This window comes from Mytilus californianus, unplaced genomic scaffold, assembly GCF_021869535.1.
Source record: "Mytilus californianus isolate M0D057914Y unplaced genomic scaffold, xbMytCali1.0.p SCAF_11, whole genome shotgun sequence".
NCBI classification, from domain to species: domain Eukaryota; kingdom Metazoa; phylum Mollusca; class Bivalvia; order Mytilida; family Mytilidae; genus Mytilus; species Mytilus californianus.
Genome location: NW_026262593.1, coordinates 24,579,338 through 24,597,229, shown reverse-complemented (window position 1 = coordinate 24,597,229; position 17,892 = coordinate 24,579,338). Strand labels below are relative to the sequence as shown.

Here is a 17,892-nt window from a genome sequence, read left to right as displayed (position 1 = left end):
TTTTTTAATCAAAATTTGGTTAGGGGAAAGGGAAAAAGGGGAAGGGTGTAGCCCTTTATTTTCATCTCCCTTTTTTTGAAACATGAATATGAACGAATATATATATATATTCATGTTTCAACTCTTTGGGTCATAGATTCAAAATTCTAATGATTGGGCTTTGGTAATTTTTAACGTTGGGTTTCCGTATCTTTGACGTATATCGCAATTCCTCTCAATTTTTTTATCCGTAGAATCGCAGTTGGCAAACCTCAGCAGATTCCGGCACCCTACACCCACCTGCCTAGGTGTGAAAAATGCGTAGTACGTTCGTGGATGTTCAATCCATACATTTCTCGTGTAAATAAATATTTTGTTGTCGGATACATTTCCGTTGTGACAATATAAAATGCCGTACTTTGATGCCATCTCTATATAAGCTGAAGCTGGATTCTGGGAGAAAATATGTTGAAATAAACCTAATGTTTTAGTTTTTCTAAAGCTGTAAAATCTATCTTTTGTAGACAGTTTTCTGTTACAAACAGAATGAATCAAAAGTAAAGTTGGTGTAATTTTCAATCATTAAAAAGGAAATTTATCTAGAAGCAATTTTACAGAAAAAATAGAAAGAAAAAGAGATATGAAAATCGATTCTAGATCATGTTAATTTACAGTTATTTTAATCAATTGCTTTTTTTTTTTCAAAGATTTTTATTAAAAATAAAAAAATTTCAAAGAGGGTAATTATTTGTATAAATGCAATATTTTTCAAGTTTCAGATACTTTAACTTTCAAAAAATTGTATGCAACATATTTCATTACCCATTTACTTAAATCTTCAATTTTATATTCTAACGTTGGATATTGTATTTATTTTGATTAGAACGAACCTATATGGAGATATAAATTGATTTCAGGTCAAGAAAAAAGTGGATTTAACGGCACTGGTGCGGCCCCTCCTCTGGGATGCCCACCTGGACTGGAATATTTGGCTCAGATGAACGAAGTTTATCTCAATCAGAAAGTAGATTTATTAGAAAGTACGTATTCATACTCATCTAGTTATGTGTACAGATAATGATTTGTTTCGTTTGTTTGTTTTTTATATATAATCTAAATGAGCTAACCTTTATCTCTTAATAAAAAATGTAGATATGGTTTCAAGCACGGGTTGATTACGATAAGATATGATACACTATCAAAGATGTCATTCTAACACTTTATGTTAGTAAATAAATGTGTATTTAAAATTTTACCTTCTTTGGTCATAGAGGGGATTGGTAAAGGAGGGCACTGAATACAATATTTGTTTTCACCTAAAGGTTGCATTCCCCTGAATTCTATAATTCTCTCAGTTCTAATACTTTTCAACTTTACATTATTTATTGACAGTTTTGACAAACACAGCTTTAGAAGTACCAAACAGATACAGCGTTGAGAATAGTAGCGGACAAAGAGCTTATTTTGCACAAGAAGGTATGAATGATATTCTACAACGATGATCAGCTCGTGGACAATTGACGTGTTTTACTAAGATTCATTCTATACAAGTTATACGGGCAACACTCTCTTTGTGGTTTCTTGGCAATGTGCTCGTATTGAGAGCGAGAAGGTCCTACAAAACAAACTGGGTTCGAGGCCCGATCGAGTCAACACTAACCAAGACTTGCAAATTGAAATTTGCTGCTTCTGTCTAGCTAGAGTGACATGTGTCTTTGCTAGGGAGACATGTCATATGGCGATCTGCAGCTTTGAAAAATAGTACGCTAAAACTCCAGTCGTATGTTTCCGTCTAGTTAAAAAAAAAGGGTTCATATCAATTACAGACGTTCATTGACATGTTTCTGGTCTCTTGGCAGTGTGATCACTTTGAGAGCGTTTCTAAGGTCTTACAAAACAAATTGGGTTCTTAACCCGGTCGAGTCAATACCAACACAGACCTGAAAATTGGTATTTGCTGCCTCTGTCTTGTATATCCATTACAGACGTTCATTGACATGCTCCTGTCCCTAATACACATGTAATGGTTGCCACTGGACATTACGTAGCTATATATAAATCATCATATATAAATGTATATAAAAACAACATATACTCAACTTTACAAAGATTACACATGTAAGGCTTATTCACATTTACACATAATCTAGATGTAGCACCTTTGAGTACAAATGAATGTACATACAACACTCTTGATGTACCTACACATTCTCAAATTTACAAAACAAAATTTCCATTTAAACAGGCCCAATTTGAATGAGGCATACTTACAACATTAACTTTGAATGTAAATTTACAACTCAAGATACACCTCCTTTCATTTCCTCATGAACACTTTCATAGGTTATACCTGTACATTAAAACATTTACAAATAAACAGTAAATAGACCTCACATGTGCTACATGACATGGCTTTGCTTCTCTAATTTATAAAGGACATAAACAATTGCATGCAAACGGCCCTAGAGAATACAAGATATACATCTCACAAAAGATGAGATCTAAAACATTTTACTGCTACAACCCAGCGGATTTGAACTTGTGTATTGCCACAACTTAATGTACTGTTTTCTGTGTAGTAATATTTTTGTGTGAACTCGATTGTCGTTTGGTCTGTCTATTTTGGCTGTCTATTTTTGTTCCACTTATGATTTTTGATGTCCCGTTGGTATCTTCTTTTATCTAAAATATAAATCCTATTTTTCAGAATCTGAATGTTGTAACAGAATATGTTGTGGACCAAACCGTGGATTTCAAATGCACATTACAATGAACGACGGCAGGGTAAGTAATATAATGGCTGACCCAGTGAAACCTGTTTGAACTGAATCTTATACTTGTCATAGCCACAATATCATCGTCCTTTCCTTTTTAATGACAGCACCGAATGCCACTTATCACCGAATTTTTTAGATGCCTTAAGTAACACGACATTGTCACAAGTTCCAAAATGTTTCTTTTATTTTCTTACATTTAATACAGTAAGGTTCGTATAGGGAAATATTTCAGTATTTTTACAAACGCGAAATTAGTTAAAACTGACAGAAATTCTACATTAACAGTTTATGAAGAATGTTTTTAAAATTTATCTTTATCATGTACAACCTATTTTATACTCTGTAATTTTTCTAATTAACCAAAAAGTGTAATTTTCTTCACAGGAAGTTATTCGCTGTGAGAGAGAATTTAAATGTTGTGCAGGGTGTTGTTGGTGTGCAAATGGTGACCATTGTGGGTGGGAAATGACTGTCGAAGCTCCACCTGGAAATCTGATTGGATATATTAAACAAAAGTAAGTTTATTCCTGCCCTTTATATCTGTCGAAGCTCAACATTGCAATCTGATTTGACAAACAAGGTGCAAAACAGTACGTTCGTATCCTTCCCCTAATGTACGTTAAAGCTGCTGCAGTAAATTTAATTGATTATATAAAGACAGCAGTAAGTTAAGTTTGTCTGTCTTTAAATATCTGCTCCAGTTTGAATATGATTGTACAAATTAGACAAAAGTAGGTTTCTTCAGCCCCATGAAAATATTATCTTAACCAAAAGACGTTTGGTCATCGTAATTAATAGTCTATTTACAAGTTCAAACATGGATTTATGTTTTGAAGTTGGTCGGAAATATGTTCAATATTTGCCTCATACCCATCAGTATCGTTCAAATGTTTAGATAAACACAAAATCCACATAGTTATTATTAAATGAATTTTATTTTTGTAGACATTATAAAATAATCTCCATTTAATATACACACAGTGATTTGATCGAAATGATTAAAGCGCACGGTCAAAATAAATTTTACTTCATCTTTACATGCAAAGATCGAAAGTTCGGTAATCAATTCTAAATATTTTGACCACGTTAGAGGATTGATACACCTACTAATTTGTAAATAAATTGTTGCCACTATCCAGTACAGGTGTATCTAAAACTATATGCTCAAAACATATTTGTAACAACATACCATACAGGATAGGTATACGATCTTATTTGTGTTTTCATTCATAGACCAACGCCTATGTAAAATGTGCAAGTCTCAATCCTTAGAGGACGAATCCCATCTTTTTTTGTATTGTAAACGCTATGAACAATTGAGGAGAACACTATTCAATGACATCCGAGACAATTACAACATAGATTTAAATACGCTACCAGTGAACATCAGATTAAAACATTTATTTTGTAATTACAGCAAGCTTGTTTCTAACTTCATTTTGAACTGTTTTACTATCAGACAATCTGTGGTCAACTGATATCGTTCCTTACTATATTTTCGTCTAAATTTGAACTATATTTATTTTTTTTTCTTTTCAATAATGGAAATATAATGTGTATCATATCATGACATTGCATCATAAGCCTATTTGGCTGGCTGAAAATCACTTGTATATTTGAATATAATTGTTTGTTATAATTCAGGTTGCACTTTAATATTAAAATAGTCATTCATTCATTCATTCATTCATAGTAAATATAAACTGTATTGATCATTATTACCTTAAACCTCAAGTTTTATTGAAATTGAAAGTAATATACCAAAGGTATGCCTTTTGTATTAAGATAAGAAAAAGTAGAATAGAATGCCATGCACTCTGTTGATAGATGGATTGTACAAGTTTTTATGACCCAAGCAACAGAGTTGCCAAGGGTCGGATGGTTGACCCTCCGTTCGACATCACTTTTATGTCGCCAGGCCTTTGTGATCTGTCGGATCCTCTTCAATGAAAACAATTCATGCATTTCATACGTCCGAAGAGTAAATTTGAATGGAGGCTTTTACTTACATAACCTCATACGGATTTGATAATCAGAAAAATCTGACGTGGGGTTCTTGTAAAAATCTAATTGCTTTGATAACGCCTTCATTTAATATCAGACTTCACATTTGTATATATGTTCCACTCAATTATTCCTCGGATTGAATGACAAAAGTATCATTGTATGCATGACATCTTATTGTTTAATCAACAGAATTTCACAATGGTATTTTAACAACTACATATTTATTTCTTCCCTATGATCAAAGATTTTAAAAGTAAGACTAATAAAATCCTCGATTTGATCAGAGTAGGTTGGAGGAATCTTGATAGGAAAGGTCACTACGTATATTTTTTTTGCCTTGTAGGAAAACTTCGTATTCAAGTGTAAATTGGTTTAACAAGGTTACATAGTTAATTAAAATACAATAAGTTTTTATTTTTATAATGCAGACATTTAAATGAATTATCGACTGTACTTCTATATTTTCTTTGTTTTGAATCCATTTTCCAAAGGCTTTCCTAATTTACATTGTATTCTTTTTTTTTTTTTTGTCTTTATTTTTTTTTTAGATTCATTTCTGTCGATTTTTAACTTTTAGAGGTGACGATACTGTTTAGGTCAGGGTTCATATTTTCATTTAAGAGTAGGATAAACCACGAGTTAGTTTTATGCAATAGTTATGGTTAGGTGTTGGTAGGGTCCGAGGTAAATATATCAAAGGTCAACATGTTTTCACTACTGTAACGTGTCGGAACCCATCAGGGGAGATTTAGAATTTTGACATATCTTATAATTAATAAAGAAAAGTACTTCGGACGTACGAATATATATTATAGAAGTTAGAGTCAGTGATGTGAGACCAAGCTGTTCGCAATCAACCCCCTTTTACTTGACAAATACCTTAATCTTTGATTAATCAAGCTTATAGAATTTATCTTTGATTTCAGTGGTTCCAAATGGAAGATGAATTTAACATTGTACGATGCCAATCGTCAGAAGTTGTATGATATATGGAGCAAATGTTGCCCAATTTTCTGTATTTGCTGTATTGATGACATTAATTTTTATGTAAGTGTAAATATCATACTTGACCGTGAATACAATACCATTGATAAAGGACGTCTTCATTTATAGCAGACGTGACGTCATGATACCTCTTTGGAACATACTGACCCCTACGGATCCATAGGGGGTCACTACGTGACCACGTAAACCAACCACAACGTCACTAATTTCTCCGAGGATTAATTAACAATAATTACCAATACAATAACTATGATAATGTGATGATAAGTGTGACATTATGACAGCACAAACATTGACAAAAATAAAAAGAAACTTTTTAAAAGTGCTCCAGGAAACAGTAGCTTCAAGCATTATTTTTACAAAGTTGTTTGATATGACATATGAATACATATGCAAAAGAGAGGTGAAAAATACCAAACTTATAAGTCGAAAATGAACGAACAACGCCATAACGAAAAACAAAAAGACCAACAGTCAAACAACAATACACAAAACGCAACATATAAAACTAAAGACTGAACCCCACCAAAAACTAGGGGTGATCGCAGGTGTTCCTGAAGCATACGCAAATACTGCAATCATTAAAATATTGCTCATATTAAAGGATATCGTCCATAATTAGAGAAAATTCATTCCTGGAATAGTTTTATGTACATACACCTGTTTTTCCTTTCTATCTGACAATATAAGGAAATCATATTCTTGCTTATTGGCACCGCCAAAGAAACTGTATAATTGTAAATTTTTTTTTCAACTGTAACCCTTTACGTTGTATCCTTTGCGAATATGACATTGTAAAGTTGGTTCACGTATATCCCTGTAGCAATGTCTATAATGAATAACCTTGTAGCTGGTATCCTAACCTATGTGACCCTGTTAAGTATATTATATTCCCATATCATTTCTATAATAATAATCTATTCATTTAGCCCAAATAGCGCTTTAAAAGCAAATATTGGTAATAGATATTTGAACAATAACATTGAGTTCATATTCTATTCCATAGCTTGCAAAAATTTGAACCAAAATGAATAATACGTTATCCCAGTCTTTGATATATTCAGAAAGTTAAATGTCGTAAATAATTATAAAAAATGCTTATTTTTCAAGGTTCATGATGCTAAATCAGGAAACAAATTAAGTCCAAGAATTTACAAGAAGTGGGCCGGATGGGTCAGAGAATGTTGTACCAGAGCTGATTTGTTGGTTTGTGAATGTAAGCTAAATTCTGTTTAAGATATAAATCTCAATTTTAAACATTTAGATATATATTTAATTCGAATCTTGCAGGATTCCTTTCAAATGTTGTCAAATAAGTGGTAATGTGCAACACTATTTCATGTAAAGCGTCACTATATTTTTTCCTCGGCAATTTCTGTAGAAAAAAAGTTGAAACGACGATTCATGTGTTTTGCAGTTGCAATGGACTACGACATCGATCGCAATCTTTTGCATGTGTATGTGGAGGAGGCGGTTTAGATAAATTGTTTGATTCTTAATTTCTTGAAACAAAAATTGTTTCAGAAGGGAAGTTCCACTAATAAAAAGTAATATGACATCGACTTTCCAAAAACACTTGTCCCTGTATGTTCGGTAGTCAGCACTTTTATGCTAACATGAAATATCATTGATATGTTCATTTTCTGAAAAATTACTGTTTATAAAATGTTATTCGAAATACTTAGGGTTTTCTACCCCCAGGAATGCCTTACCCGTATTTTGCACAATCTTTTTTTCTAAATTATGAGTGTGAGGTAGAAGAAACGTGCGTTTGGCGTACTTAAAATTATAAAATTGTTATGAGTTTTTATTTTTAAAAAATGTTGGCTTTGAATGAAGTTGGAAATAATTGCTTGACCCCGAAAAAAAACCCCACCCTCCACAAAAGATGAATGGTCAGTATGACTATCTGAGAATAATGAAACTCATCATACCGCGTCATTTTATAAGGCTTAATAAAATAACTTGTAGTTACTTACATTATCTTAATTATTGTTCAACACTGAAGATAATGATGGCATCAGTTTTCTCTCTGTAAAGTAGGCCTTTTCCCCTTCGATCCCGTAATTTTCTTACTTTTAATTCTAAATGGAAACTTTCAGTCTATTCCAACACAAACATTAAGTTTATTGATTCATTTTACGTGTATCATGTAACATGTTTAAAATTGATGACAAATCTGTTGAAGATAGGGAACTTTTGTTAATTGTTATACTACATTTTGACAAACAAATAAATAAGTTCTCCAAAGGAAAAGGGCTCACAGATTAATGAGGGGCCTGATGGGGGGTCTCATCACGATTCACGAGTTGATTTTTTTGTCAATCACGATTCACAGAAAATAAATTTCCATGATCACGGATCTCGAAAATATAAAAAACAAATTAAATCTGTAGAAAAACGGATCACGATAGCGAAAATGCGCTGATCACGAAGAACGAAAATAACCCATCAGGCCCCTCATTAATAGAACACGAGAGTAGTGAATCGTTGCTCACGTTTAATACAATAAGATTGCCTTAATTACAGGGCACAATCTTGCAAATTTAATGAAATAATACAATATATTATATGTTTTATACAGTTCCAGGAATGGACGTGAAGGAAAAGGCTTTGTTTGTCTGTGCGTGCTTTATGATTGTAAGTTACTTACATTGTATATAAATAAGTTGTATCGATATTTAGCTGCTACATGATAACACTATTATGTAGCATGTTCTTGGTCGCCGTTTTACACTTTAATTCACCTTACTCAAGTAGTCTATTATCCACTTGTTTCTATCACACAACAATAACAATTATCAAAACATTTCCTGACATTTTGAAGGAAAACGAATTTTCCTCTTACCTGTAAATACAGCATCAAAATCTCGGGTAAACTCGAGTGCTAAAGAAGTGTTATCAGTCCCTCTTTCACTTGTTACATCAGTCAAATTTTATGGCAGGTGAACATTCTAAAAAGTAAAATAACAAAAATACAAAACTCCAAAAAGAGAACAGTATTGTGGCTTCGTCAAGTTCATCTGTGACTTAGATATTCCAAAATCATCTACAAAATGATGATCTAGAAAATATTTTAAAACCATGCAATTTATCAGAGTTACATATATTTAAGCTTAATACAAACAGCTGTGTTATTTTGTATTCCAACAACATTTTGATAGACTCGATGGAAAATATATCAGTAAACATATATGTTTTAGCTAATCCGAATTTGTTGGCAGCATTTTACATGTAAACATGTGTTAATTGATATTGTATATGCAAGTTAACAGCTTCTATATAACCATTAATATCAAGTATGATACCAATTTCAATGGGTATGACACATGTTTCTAGAATCAGCTCTTATCAGGTACCCTCTGGATCAACATTGTTTGAATCTGTATTTGACGGAATACATGTAGCTACCTAAGTTTTAAGTATATTTAGTACTATAATATAATTCATTAACACATTGTATTCGTTAAATCTTGTCAGTACCAAATAATTGGCTACTTAACCAAACAATCAAATAGCAATAGTACCCATCCAGTTGTAGTAAACAGAATGAAAAATTACTTTTCAATAATGTACCATTATTGATTGAAAAAAATTCTATTTCTAATGTATTTTCTTTTGTAGGATGTTATGGTATTTGAACCACAGAAGAAGAACAACAACTAGACTTTTAAACCAAAGAATAATTGATAACATTAAAAACAACCACAATTGGTTTGCCTAAAAAGATCAAATACAATTTGTTGTATGCTTTTGTGAGAGAAAATTAAAATATTCGCTGATGTATAATCAGAACATATTTCAGTCGCAAGAAGACGACATGGAAGGAACTTTATGTAATCATCAGAACAATGGCCAAAAAGGTCTTTCATTTGAAACTTTTTAAAGTGTAGGTACAGTAATTGAAGAAAACAGAAATCCTCTCAAATTCTATGCAACATACCGCTTTTCCTCACAAATTATCCAATAGTTTTTTTTTGTAGTTCGTGGGTCCCTTTTTTTCCACGAAAATAATACCATACAACAATAATGAATCCACTGTCTTGTAATTCAGACTGTTCTCAATATAACTACATCTGTTTCCATATTTTATATGTGACTTTATATACCTGCTAGAAAAAGAAAAAAAAAAACTTCCCATGTTAAACTATACCAAATCATTGTTCGACCATTTTGTGTGTGTTGTTTAAAAGTAAAAAAATAGTTCCAGCATCACTTTTGTTCAATAAGGGATTACTAACATACAAGTTAATTATTCCTTAAACAGAGCAAATGATTCAATATGTTACTATTGATTACGGGGAGATTTTCTTGTTTGATCTTCATTCGGGGTTTTCTAAATTACAAAGAGAAAAAAATTCATTTAAAATTATGTAAAATTTTGCTCAGTCTTTAGTTTTCTATGTTGTGTTTTGTATACTGTTGTTTTTCTTTTGGTCTTTTTCTTTTTTTGCCATGGTGTTGTCAATTTATTTTCAAATTGTGAATTGAATGCCCCTTTGGTATCTTTGGCCTCTCTTTTGTCTCTTATGAACAATGGTCATAATGGGGAAATTTTATTTGCAGAATAATTTTAGAATGTTACAGAATGGTCAAACTTAACACCTATAATTATGATCAACTAACGATTATTGCTGATATTATTGTATGCCATATTGTACATGCTATTATTTATTATGTAATAATGACTACATTTATTTGATATTTTAATGTGAAAGAATATACCATTTTATATGAGATTTAGAAATTGGTTCAATTGCATATTAATTTGAATGGATACAAATCCCAAATGCATAGCTCTGATTCGCTGACATGGCTTAACTATACTTATGGACCTTTCAAGGTTTTATACTTAAGTTTCTGTCTGTCATATGTCCATTGTCCTTGATCTCATTTCCATGGTTCAGTGACTGTTTAGCTTTTTGTAATGTGAAAAGATAACTTTATTTGGTGTATGGGATCCTTGCAAGGTCTACATGTCCTTCAGAAAGAGTTCACCTGACTTCAACCTCACTTCATGAATCAGTAGTGATCAAAGTTAATTTTTCATGGTCAAGTCCTTATCTCAGATACTTTAAGCAATAGGTCAAATATATTTAGCGTATGCAATTAATGTTAGGTGTATATGTTTGACTGGCAGGTTTCATCTGACCTTGACCTCATTTTCATGGTTCATTGGTAAATCTTAATTATTTGGGGTTTTGTGGTTTTTTTTCAATAGATCAGCTGTATCTGGTGTATGGAATTATGTCTAGTTTGCAGAATTCATCTGATCTTGACCTTCTATCTATGGTTAGTTAAAATTTTTATGGGTTTGGTCTATTTTCAATATACACTAAACAATGGGGAACACTATATGTGGTGTAGAAAATGATGTCTGTCTGGCAGGTTTTATCTGACCTTGACCTCATTTTCATATTTCATTAGCCAATACTAAGTTTTCATGGTTTTGTCTGTTTATTGGATTCTATAAGCAATTGTTCAACTATATTTGGTGTATGAAATGATTGTAAGGTGTACATGTCTGTTTGGCAGGGTTCATTTGACCTTTATTTCATGTTCATGGTTCAAATTTCAATGTTAATTTGTCCTTTACATGTCTGTTTCTCAGATATTTTTAGCGATAGGTTAACTATATTTCGTGTATGGAATGATTGTATGGTGTACATGTTGTCTGACAGGGTTAATCAGACCTTGACTTCATTTTTATGGTTTATTGGTCAATGTCATTTTTTGTAATTTGGTCTGTTTCTCATATAATATAAGCAATACGCTAACTATATTTGGTTTATGGTATGATTATACGGTAGGCATGTCTATCATTCAGGGTTCATCTGAGGTTGACCACATTTATAATGATTATTGATAAATGTGATAGTTGTAATTAAACCTTTAAATTACAGATATCCAGCATGACTTCAAACATGAAAGAAAAGCATGCGAGACATTTCAGCTTGTTAACTCATGTTGATGTGTTAAAACAATTTACGATATACGGGAGCGGAGCTATCCCACTGGATAAATAATAATGGTGTACTGAAATGTCTTGTCGTATGACAATTAAGACTATATATGGTTTATGGGTGAAGATATAAAAAGTTTTCAAGCAATTTAACAATAAATGATATGGAGGGGGCGTGGCATGCCACCCAGGGACAAAACCTATGATGAAGTAGAAAGGTCTAATCAAGGAAAGTAAGACTACATATGGTTGAGTGATATGAATTATTTGTAAGATATTTAACGCTTTATTATATGAGGGGGCGGGGCATGACCCCAAGGGTAAATCCTAAATTGAGGTAAAAAGGTCTTGACATAGCAAGCAATACAATATAGGGATTTCCATTTATCAGTAAAATACAAAGAAATCAATTAATTAGACCTGGAAGGTCAAAGAGCAGTGATCTTCAATGTAACATAACACATGGTCATACGGTCCTGCATCCATGTTCCAAATATCAAACGCCTGTGTCAAATGATAAGTATAGATTATTACATAGCATTTTTCATATCAGACCCTTTATCGACCCTAGGTCACGATATCAGCCCAAGTGCCGAAAGGCTCCAGGGATAATATCATGAACGAGGACCGATGAAGGGTCTGATATGTAAAATTACATATTATGATCTTTTTATCACATACTTCAGCAGAAGACATACAAACAAGAGCTATTTTTAAAACTTTTGAAAAAATGCATTTATTGTATTATTTGTTTTGCATTTTTTATAATATATTTTCCTGTTTCCTAATATTTGTTTTTTTTTTTAATCCTATTTTGTTATGTTTTTCACAAAAAAACGTACCAATGAGGTGTATTTTCCGGAATTTAGCGAGTGACGTCGAAATGCCATGCGATTACGTTTTACAAAGGTATGCGATAATAACCGGAAGCGGTTAATATAAACCGGAAGCAGTTGATTACGAAAGTCATATCACACGGCTAAGACAATTCTTAAGATTTTATGAATAAATATATGTACAATTTATAGTTTTATCAAAGGGTACAATAATACCAATTATTTTCTATAAATATATGATAAAAGTTGTGACCGAACACGGAAATGTCCAGAAAATCAAGGTATTTTTATCGCAAAAGTCAAGAGCAAATGAAGATTTAATGTGTTTAGAATTATGCAAAAAGTTACAGAGAGATAAAAAAAGGAAAATAATATACAATATGTCGATACATACTTAACGAAGAAGGACAAGCAACAACACAGACCAAAGCAAAAATGGGGAAATGTGCAGTCCTTTAACATAACAGAAAACATAGAAATATCGTAACGGCTACAAAACCCAGTGCCAAAATGTAGCTCATATCACGCTTTTTCAAAACTATAATAAAAAGCATGGGTCACGGGGCTTTTTTTGACAGCTATGGGTTGTTCAAAATTGTCAGAATTTGTATGTATTATGCATAAAAAACCTAATTTAGTGTGATAGAAAGAAAACTAAGCCATATAATTTTAAGATAAAATATGAGAAGATAGTTCTTATAATGTGCTTTCTGAAAATAAAAATAAAAATTGGGGTCACCAGTTTCGGTTTCTTGCTACAAAACAAAACAGATAAATTCCTTACATTTTCCTTTATGAAAGTTACATTATCTGAGTTACCTCCCCTATACTTATATGGAAAAGTTGAAAAAAAATATATCAAACAAACAGATTCTGTAATTGTTAAAATAAATTATCAAAATAAGATAAAACACACATTTTGTTTTACATTTAGATGAATATTATTACAAATGTATTTCATTCCTCTCTCAAGATATGCACATTTCATTAAAGATCTAGTCCAATCATTTTCTGTTATTTTACAATCCAAGATGGCGGAAGACACCCCATCTACCATGACAATGGTGATTCTTATCAACATATAATTCTATATGATATTTAACTTCGAATAAAACCCCATGAATCAATTTCTTACTAAACCCTTGATGCAAATAAAGGGTGTCTGCAACTAAAACCAGACAGTTTCAAGACCCTAGTCTTTTATTCTCAAGTTATCAGACGTAAAATACAAATTTCAAATGTACCTTTTCTTCGACATTGTTTGTGTTTTCACAAAAATACAATGTCCTTGTAGGTTCATTTTGAAATGCACGTGATCATGTTGATGGTGTTTGCCATTTTCCACAATGTTAAATAATATTCGCGATCTATATTTTCAGTTAACCTAAAGTTTTCCGATGCAGATATATAAACCACGTTAACCTAATTTTGTTAATTTTTAATGTACTTTCATTTTCAACTTCGGGTAATTAACCATATCCTTTTCAAAATTTTGCCTATATGTTCTGCTTATTGTTCTTGCACCAATTTGAATAGTACCCATTCAGTTGTAGCAAACAGAATAAAAAATTACTTTTCAATAATGAAAAAAATTCTATTTCTAATGTATTTTCTTTTGTAGGATGTTATGGTATTTGAACCACAGAAGAAGAACAACAACTAGACTTTTAAACGAAATAACATTTGATAACTTAAAAAAAAACCACAATTTGTTTGCTTAAAAATATCAAATACAATTTGTTGTGTGTTTTTGTGAGAGAAAAATAAAATATTCACTGATGTATAATCAAGAACATATTTCAGTCGCAAGAAGAGGACATGGGAGGGACTTTGTTATGTAATAATCAGAAAAAAGGCAAAAAAGGTCTTACACTTGAAGCTTTTTAAAGTGTAGGTGCAGTCATTGAAGAAAACGAAAATCCTCTCAAATTCTATGCAACATACCGCTTTTTCTCACAAAATATCTAATAGCTAAATGTTTTGTGGTTCGTGGGTACCATTTTTTTCCACGAAAATAATACCACACGACAATAATGAAAAAAATACCGAACTCCAAGGAAAATTCAAAACAGAAAGTCCTTTATTAAATGGCAAAATCAAAAGCTCAATTACAAATCAACTGTCTTGTAACTCAGACTGGTTTCAATATAACTACATCTGTTTTTATATTTTATATGTTACTTTATATAAATGCTAGAAAAGGTCAAACTTCTCGTATTACACTATACTAAATAATTCATTGGAACATTTTGTGCGTGTTGTTTAAAAGTAAAAAAAATAGTTCCAGCATCACTTTTGTTCAATAAGGGATTACTAACATACAAATTAATTATTCCTTAAACAGAGCAAATGATTCAATATGTTACTATTGATTACAGGGAGATTTTCTTGTATGATCGTCATTCGGGGGTTTGTCAATTACAAAGAGAATAATTTCATTTAAAGTTAATATGTAAAATGTTATCAGTCTTTAGTTTTCTATGTTGTGTTTTGTATACTATTGTTGGTCTTTTGGTCTTTTTCCTTTTTTGTCATGGCGTTGTCAGTTTATTTTCGAATTATGAGTTTGTATGTCCATTTGGTATCTTTTGCCTCTTTTTTGTCTCTTATGGACAATGGTTCTAATTGGTAAATAAAATTTGCAGAATAATTTGAGAATCTTATAGAATGGTAAAACTTAACACCTACAATTATGATCAACTAACGATTATTTCTAACATCATAGCTTATATTATTGTATGCCATATTGTACATGCTACTATTTATTATGTATTAATGACTACATTTATTTAATATTTCTATGTGAAAGAATATACCATTTTAAATAAAATTAAGAAGTTAGTTAAATTGCATATTAATTTGTATGGCTACATCTCCCTAATGCATTACTCTGGTCCCCTGTCTTTGCTTGGCAATACTTATGGTTCTTTTCGGTAATATCAACCCGTTAACGCTTGTTGTAAGTTTCAGGTGTTCATATATGTTGGCCTAAAGCATCACTGAAGCGAAATTTATTGTCGAATTGCGCATCTAGTGCAGTAAAATTGTCACCGTTTAAAGTTTCTGAATATTACATTGTTACTTATCAGGTGAATAGAGTGAACTTTTTATCAACGGGTTAAATAAAGGCAACAGCAGTATACCGCTGTTCGAAATTCATAAATCGATTGAGAAAAAACAAATCCGGGTTACAAACTAAAACCGAGGGAAACACATCAAATATAAGAGGAGAACAACAGAAACACTAAAATGCAACACACATAGAAACAAACTATCAGATAACAACAGCCATTTTCCTGACTTGGTACAGGACATTTTAAGAAAAAATGGTGGGTTAAACCTGGTTTTAAAGCTAGCTAAACCTCTCACTTGTATGACAGTCGCATCAAATTCAATTATATTGACAACGATGTGTGAACAAAACAAACAGACACAATAGGTAAAAATGTCACAAATAGGGATACAACAGCAAAACGAACCTTACCAAAAAATGAGTGTGATCTTGGGTGCTCCGGAAGGGTAAGCAGATCCTGCTCCACACATGGCACCCGTCGTGTTGCTCATGTTATTACAAAGCCCGTAAATAGTCCAATTCGATAGGTCACACCCGCGAAAAGGGAGCGGGATTGTAGCCACGACATAAGGAACATATCTGATATCATCTGTGAAACGGATATTCCATAACGGTCAACTAACTCGTGATGGCGTTCGTAAAATTTTCAAAGTGATGATTTCAACTTCACCATTTAGAACTCTTGGTTTAAAAAATGAAAATTCACAATTAGAAAGCTAAAATCATCTCTTTTGTCGTAAAGTTTTGTTTTTAATTGACCCTCATAGTCAATTTCTAGATATAAGTCCTAATCAAATGTCAAAAATCAAAGCTCGAACACATCAAAAGGGTCCAAGGTATAAAAGGTTAGAGGTTTTCAACCTTATTTTCGTCAGTTTTACTTATTTAAAACAATAGAAGAAAGGTAGGTCCCATCCTTGCAACCGAAGTCTGATAAATAAAAATTACATGTTTCCAATTTCGTGCGTTGAAAGCGCTTTTCAGAATTTTTCTTCAGCAGGAACGCTCAAAACCAATTTAAAAAGCCAGACTTCTCACTTGCTCTTGTTTATTTATATGTCGGGTGTTGGAATACGACTAATCATAAGAAAGAACAAGTAGTAGATTCGGTTGTAATAAGACCTGAGTAACCTTCCTAAAACCCACCCATTTTATATATCATCCAATGATCAGTTTAGCTGTTAACTTAATAACAGAACCAAGGACACGTTTTTTATATTGTAGAAGATTATCCTGTCGATGTCCCTAGTCTCGCCCCTTTTAAAGTTCAAATGATATTATAAGATTGTGTTTGTACCCTTGGTTTGTCTTTTTAATTGATTTATTAGATTTGAACATACTAGGTAAACTACTGTTGCCTTAATTTATTTAAGAATTGAATGCGTCTTTTTGTAATTTTATTGGGTTGTAAAAGTGTTTACCGAAGCACATTTTGTATGAAACACTCTAAATATGTGCGCACGATCAACTCTTTTACAACCCTGTAGAATAACAAAATAAGCTTTCAATTCTTATAATTACATTTTTATGCTACAACCGGCAAATTACAAGTTATATCATATTTTTCGCTAGTTCTCCTATGCATTATTGTGACGTTGTCACAGGAATCACGTGCTGTCATGAATGTTGCATTTTATTGGGAAATAAGATATAACTTTTGAATGCCATTCGGCTACTGTTGTCAAACAATCAAAAGTACGGATTCTTATAAAACATACATGAGTTTTGCTCATTGTTGAAGGCCGTTCGGTGACCTATTATAGTTGTAAACTTCTGTGTCATTAATGATTTGGTCTCTGGTGGAGAGTTGTCTCATTGGCAATCATACTTCATCTTCTTATTCTTATATGTAATGTAGTTATGTAGATCTAAACAGAATGAGTTGAAATACATGGGACGATTTCTGTCAAGACCCGCCAAAGTGCTGATATTCCGTATTAATCAGTCGAAACCATGTCTTTTAGTTTCAAAGATAATGTTTTATAATTTTCTTACCTACCGATTTACAAACTAAGCTTCACTAAGCGACTGCCGTTTCTTTAAATCTTGTCATGAAAATTTAGTATATATAAATAACAAGATGTGGTATTAGTGCCAATGAGACAACTCTCCATCCAAGTCACAGTGTATAAAAAGTTAACAATTATAGGTCAAAGTACGGCCTTCAACACTTCAATATATATATTTTAGAAGTATATATATAAATCAAAAAATATTTAACAAAAAATTGGGTTTTCTAACCAATATGATATA

At 31.9% G+C, this 17,892-nt stretch overlaps 1 protein-coding gene across 8 annotated transcripts in view; it reads left to right on the top strand.

Annotated features, from left to right (window-relative positions):
* The window catches only part of LOC127719764 (phospholipid scramblase 1-like), a 56,152-nt gene that overhangs the window by 9,607 nt on the left and 28,653 nt on the right, over positions 1-17,892 (top strand). Inside the window, exons 3-10 of one of the 8 annotated variants that reach the window (XM_052226028.1) lie at positions 897-1,019; positions 1,372-1,455; positions 2,687-2,763; positions 3,141-3,271; positions 5,690-5,810; positions 6,879-6,984; positions 8,353-8,408; positions 14,188-15,407. The exons of 1 other annotated variant lie outside the window; for it this stretch is intronic. In XM_052226028.1, coding sequence (XP_052081988.1) covers positions 897-1,019; positions 1,372-1,455; positions 2,687-2,763; positions 3,141-3,271; positions 5,690-5,810; positions 6,879-6,984; positions 8,353-8,408; positions 14,188-14,229 — 740 coding nt within the window. In that variant the 3' untranslated portion in view covers positions 14,230-15,407. Of the gene's footprint in view, positions 1-896; positions 1,020-1,371; positions 1,456-2,686; positions 2,764-3,140; positions 3,272-5,689; positions 5,811-6,878; positions 6,985-8,352; positions 8,409-9,392; positions 10,508-14,187; positions 15,408-17,892 lie in introns of those variants that run through there. 6 more of the 8 variants (XM_052226026.1, XM_052226020.1, XM_052226021.1 and 3 more) reach the window with 6 other exon arrangements.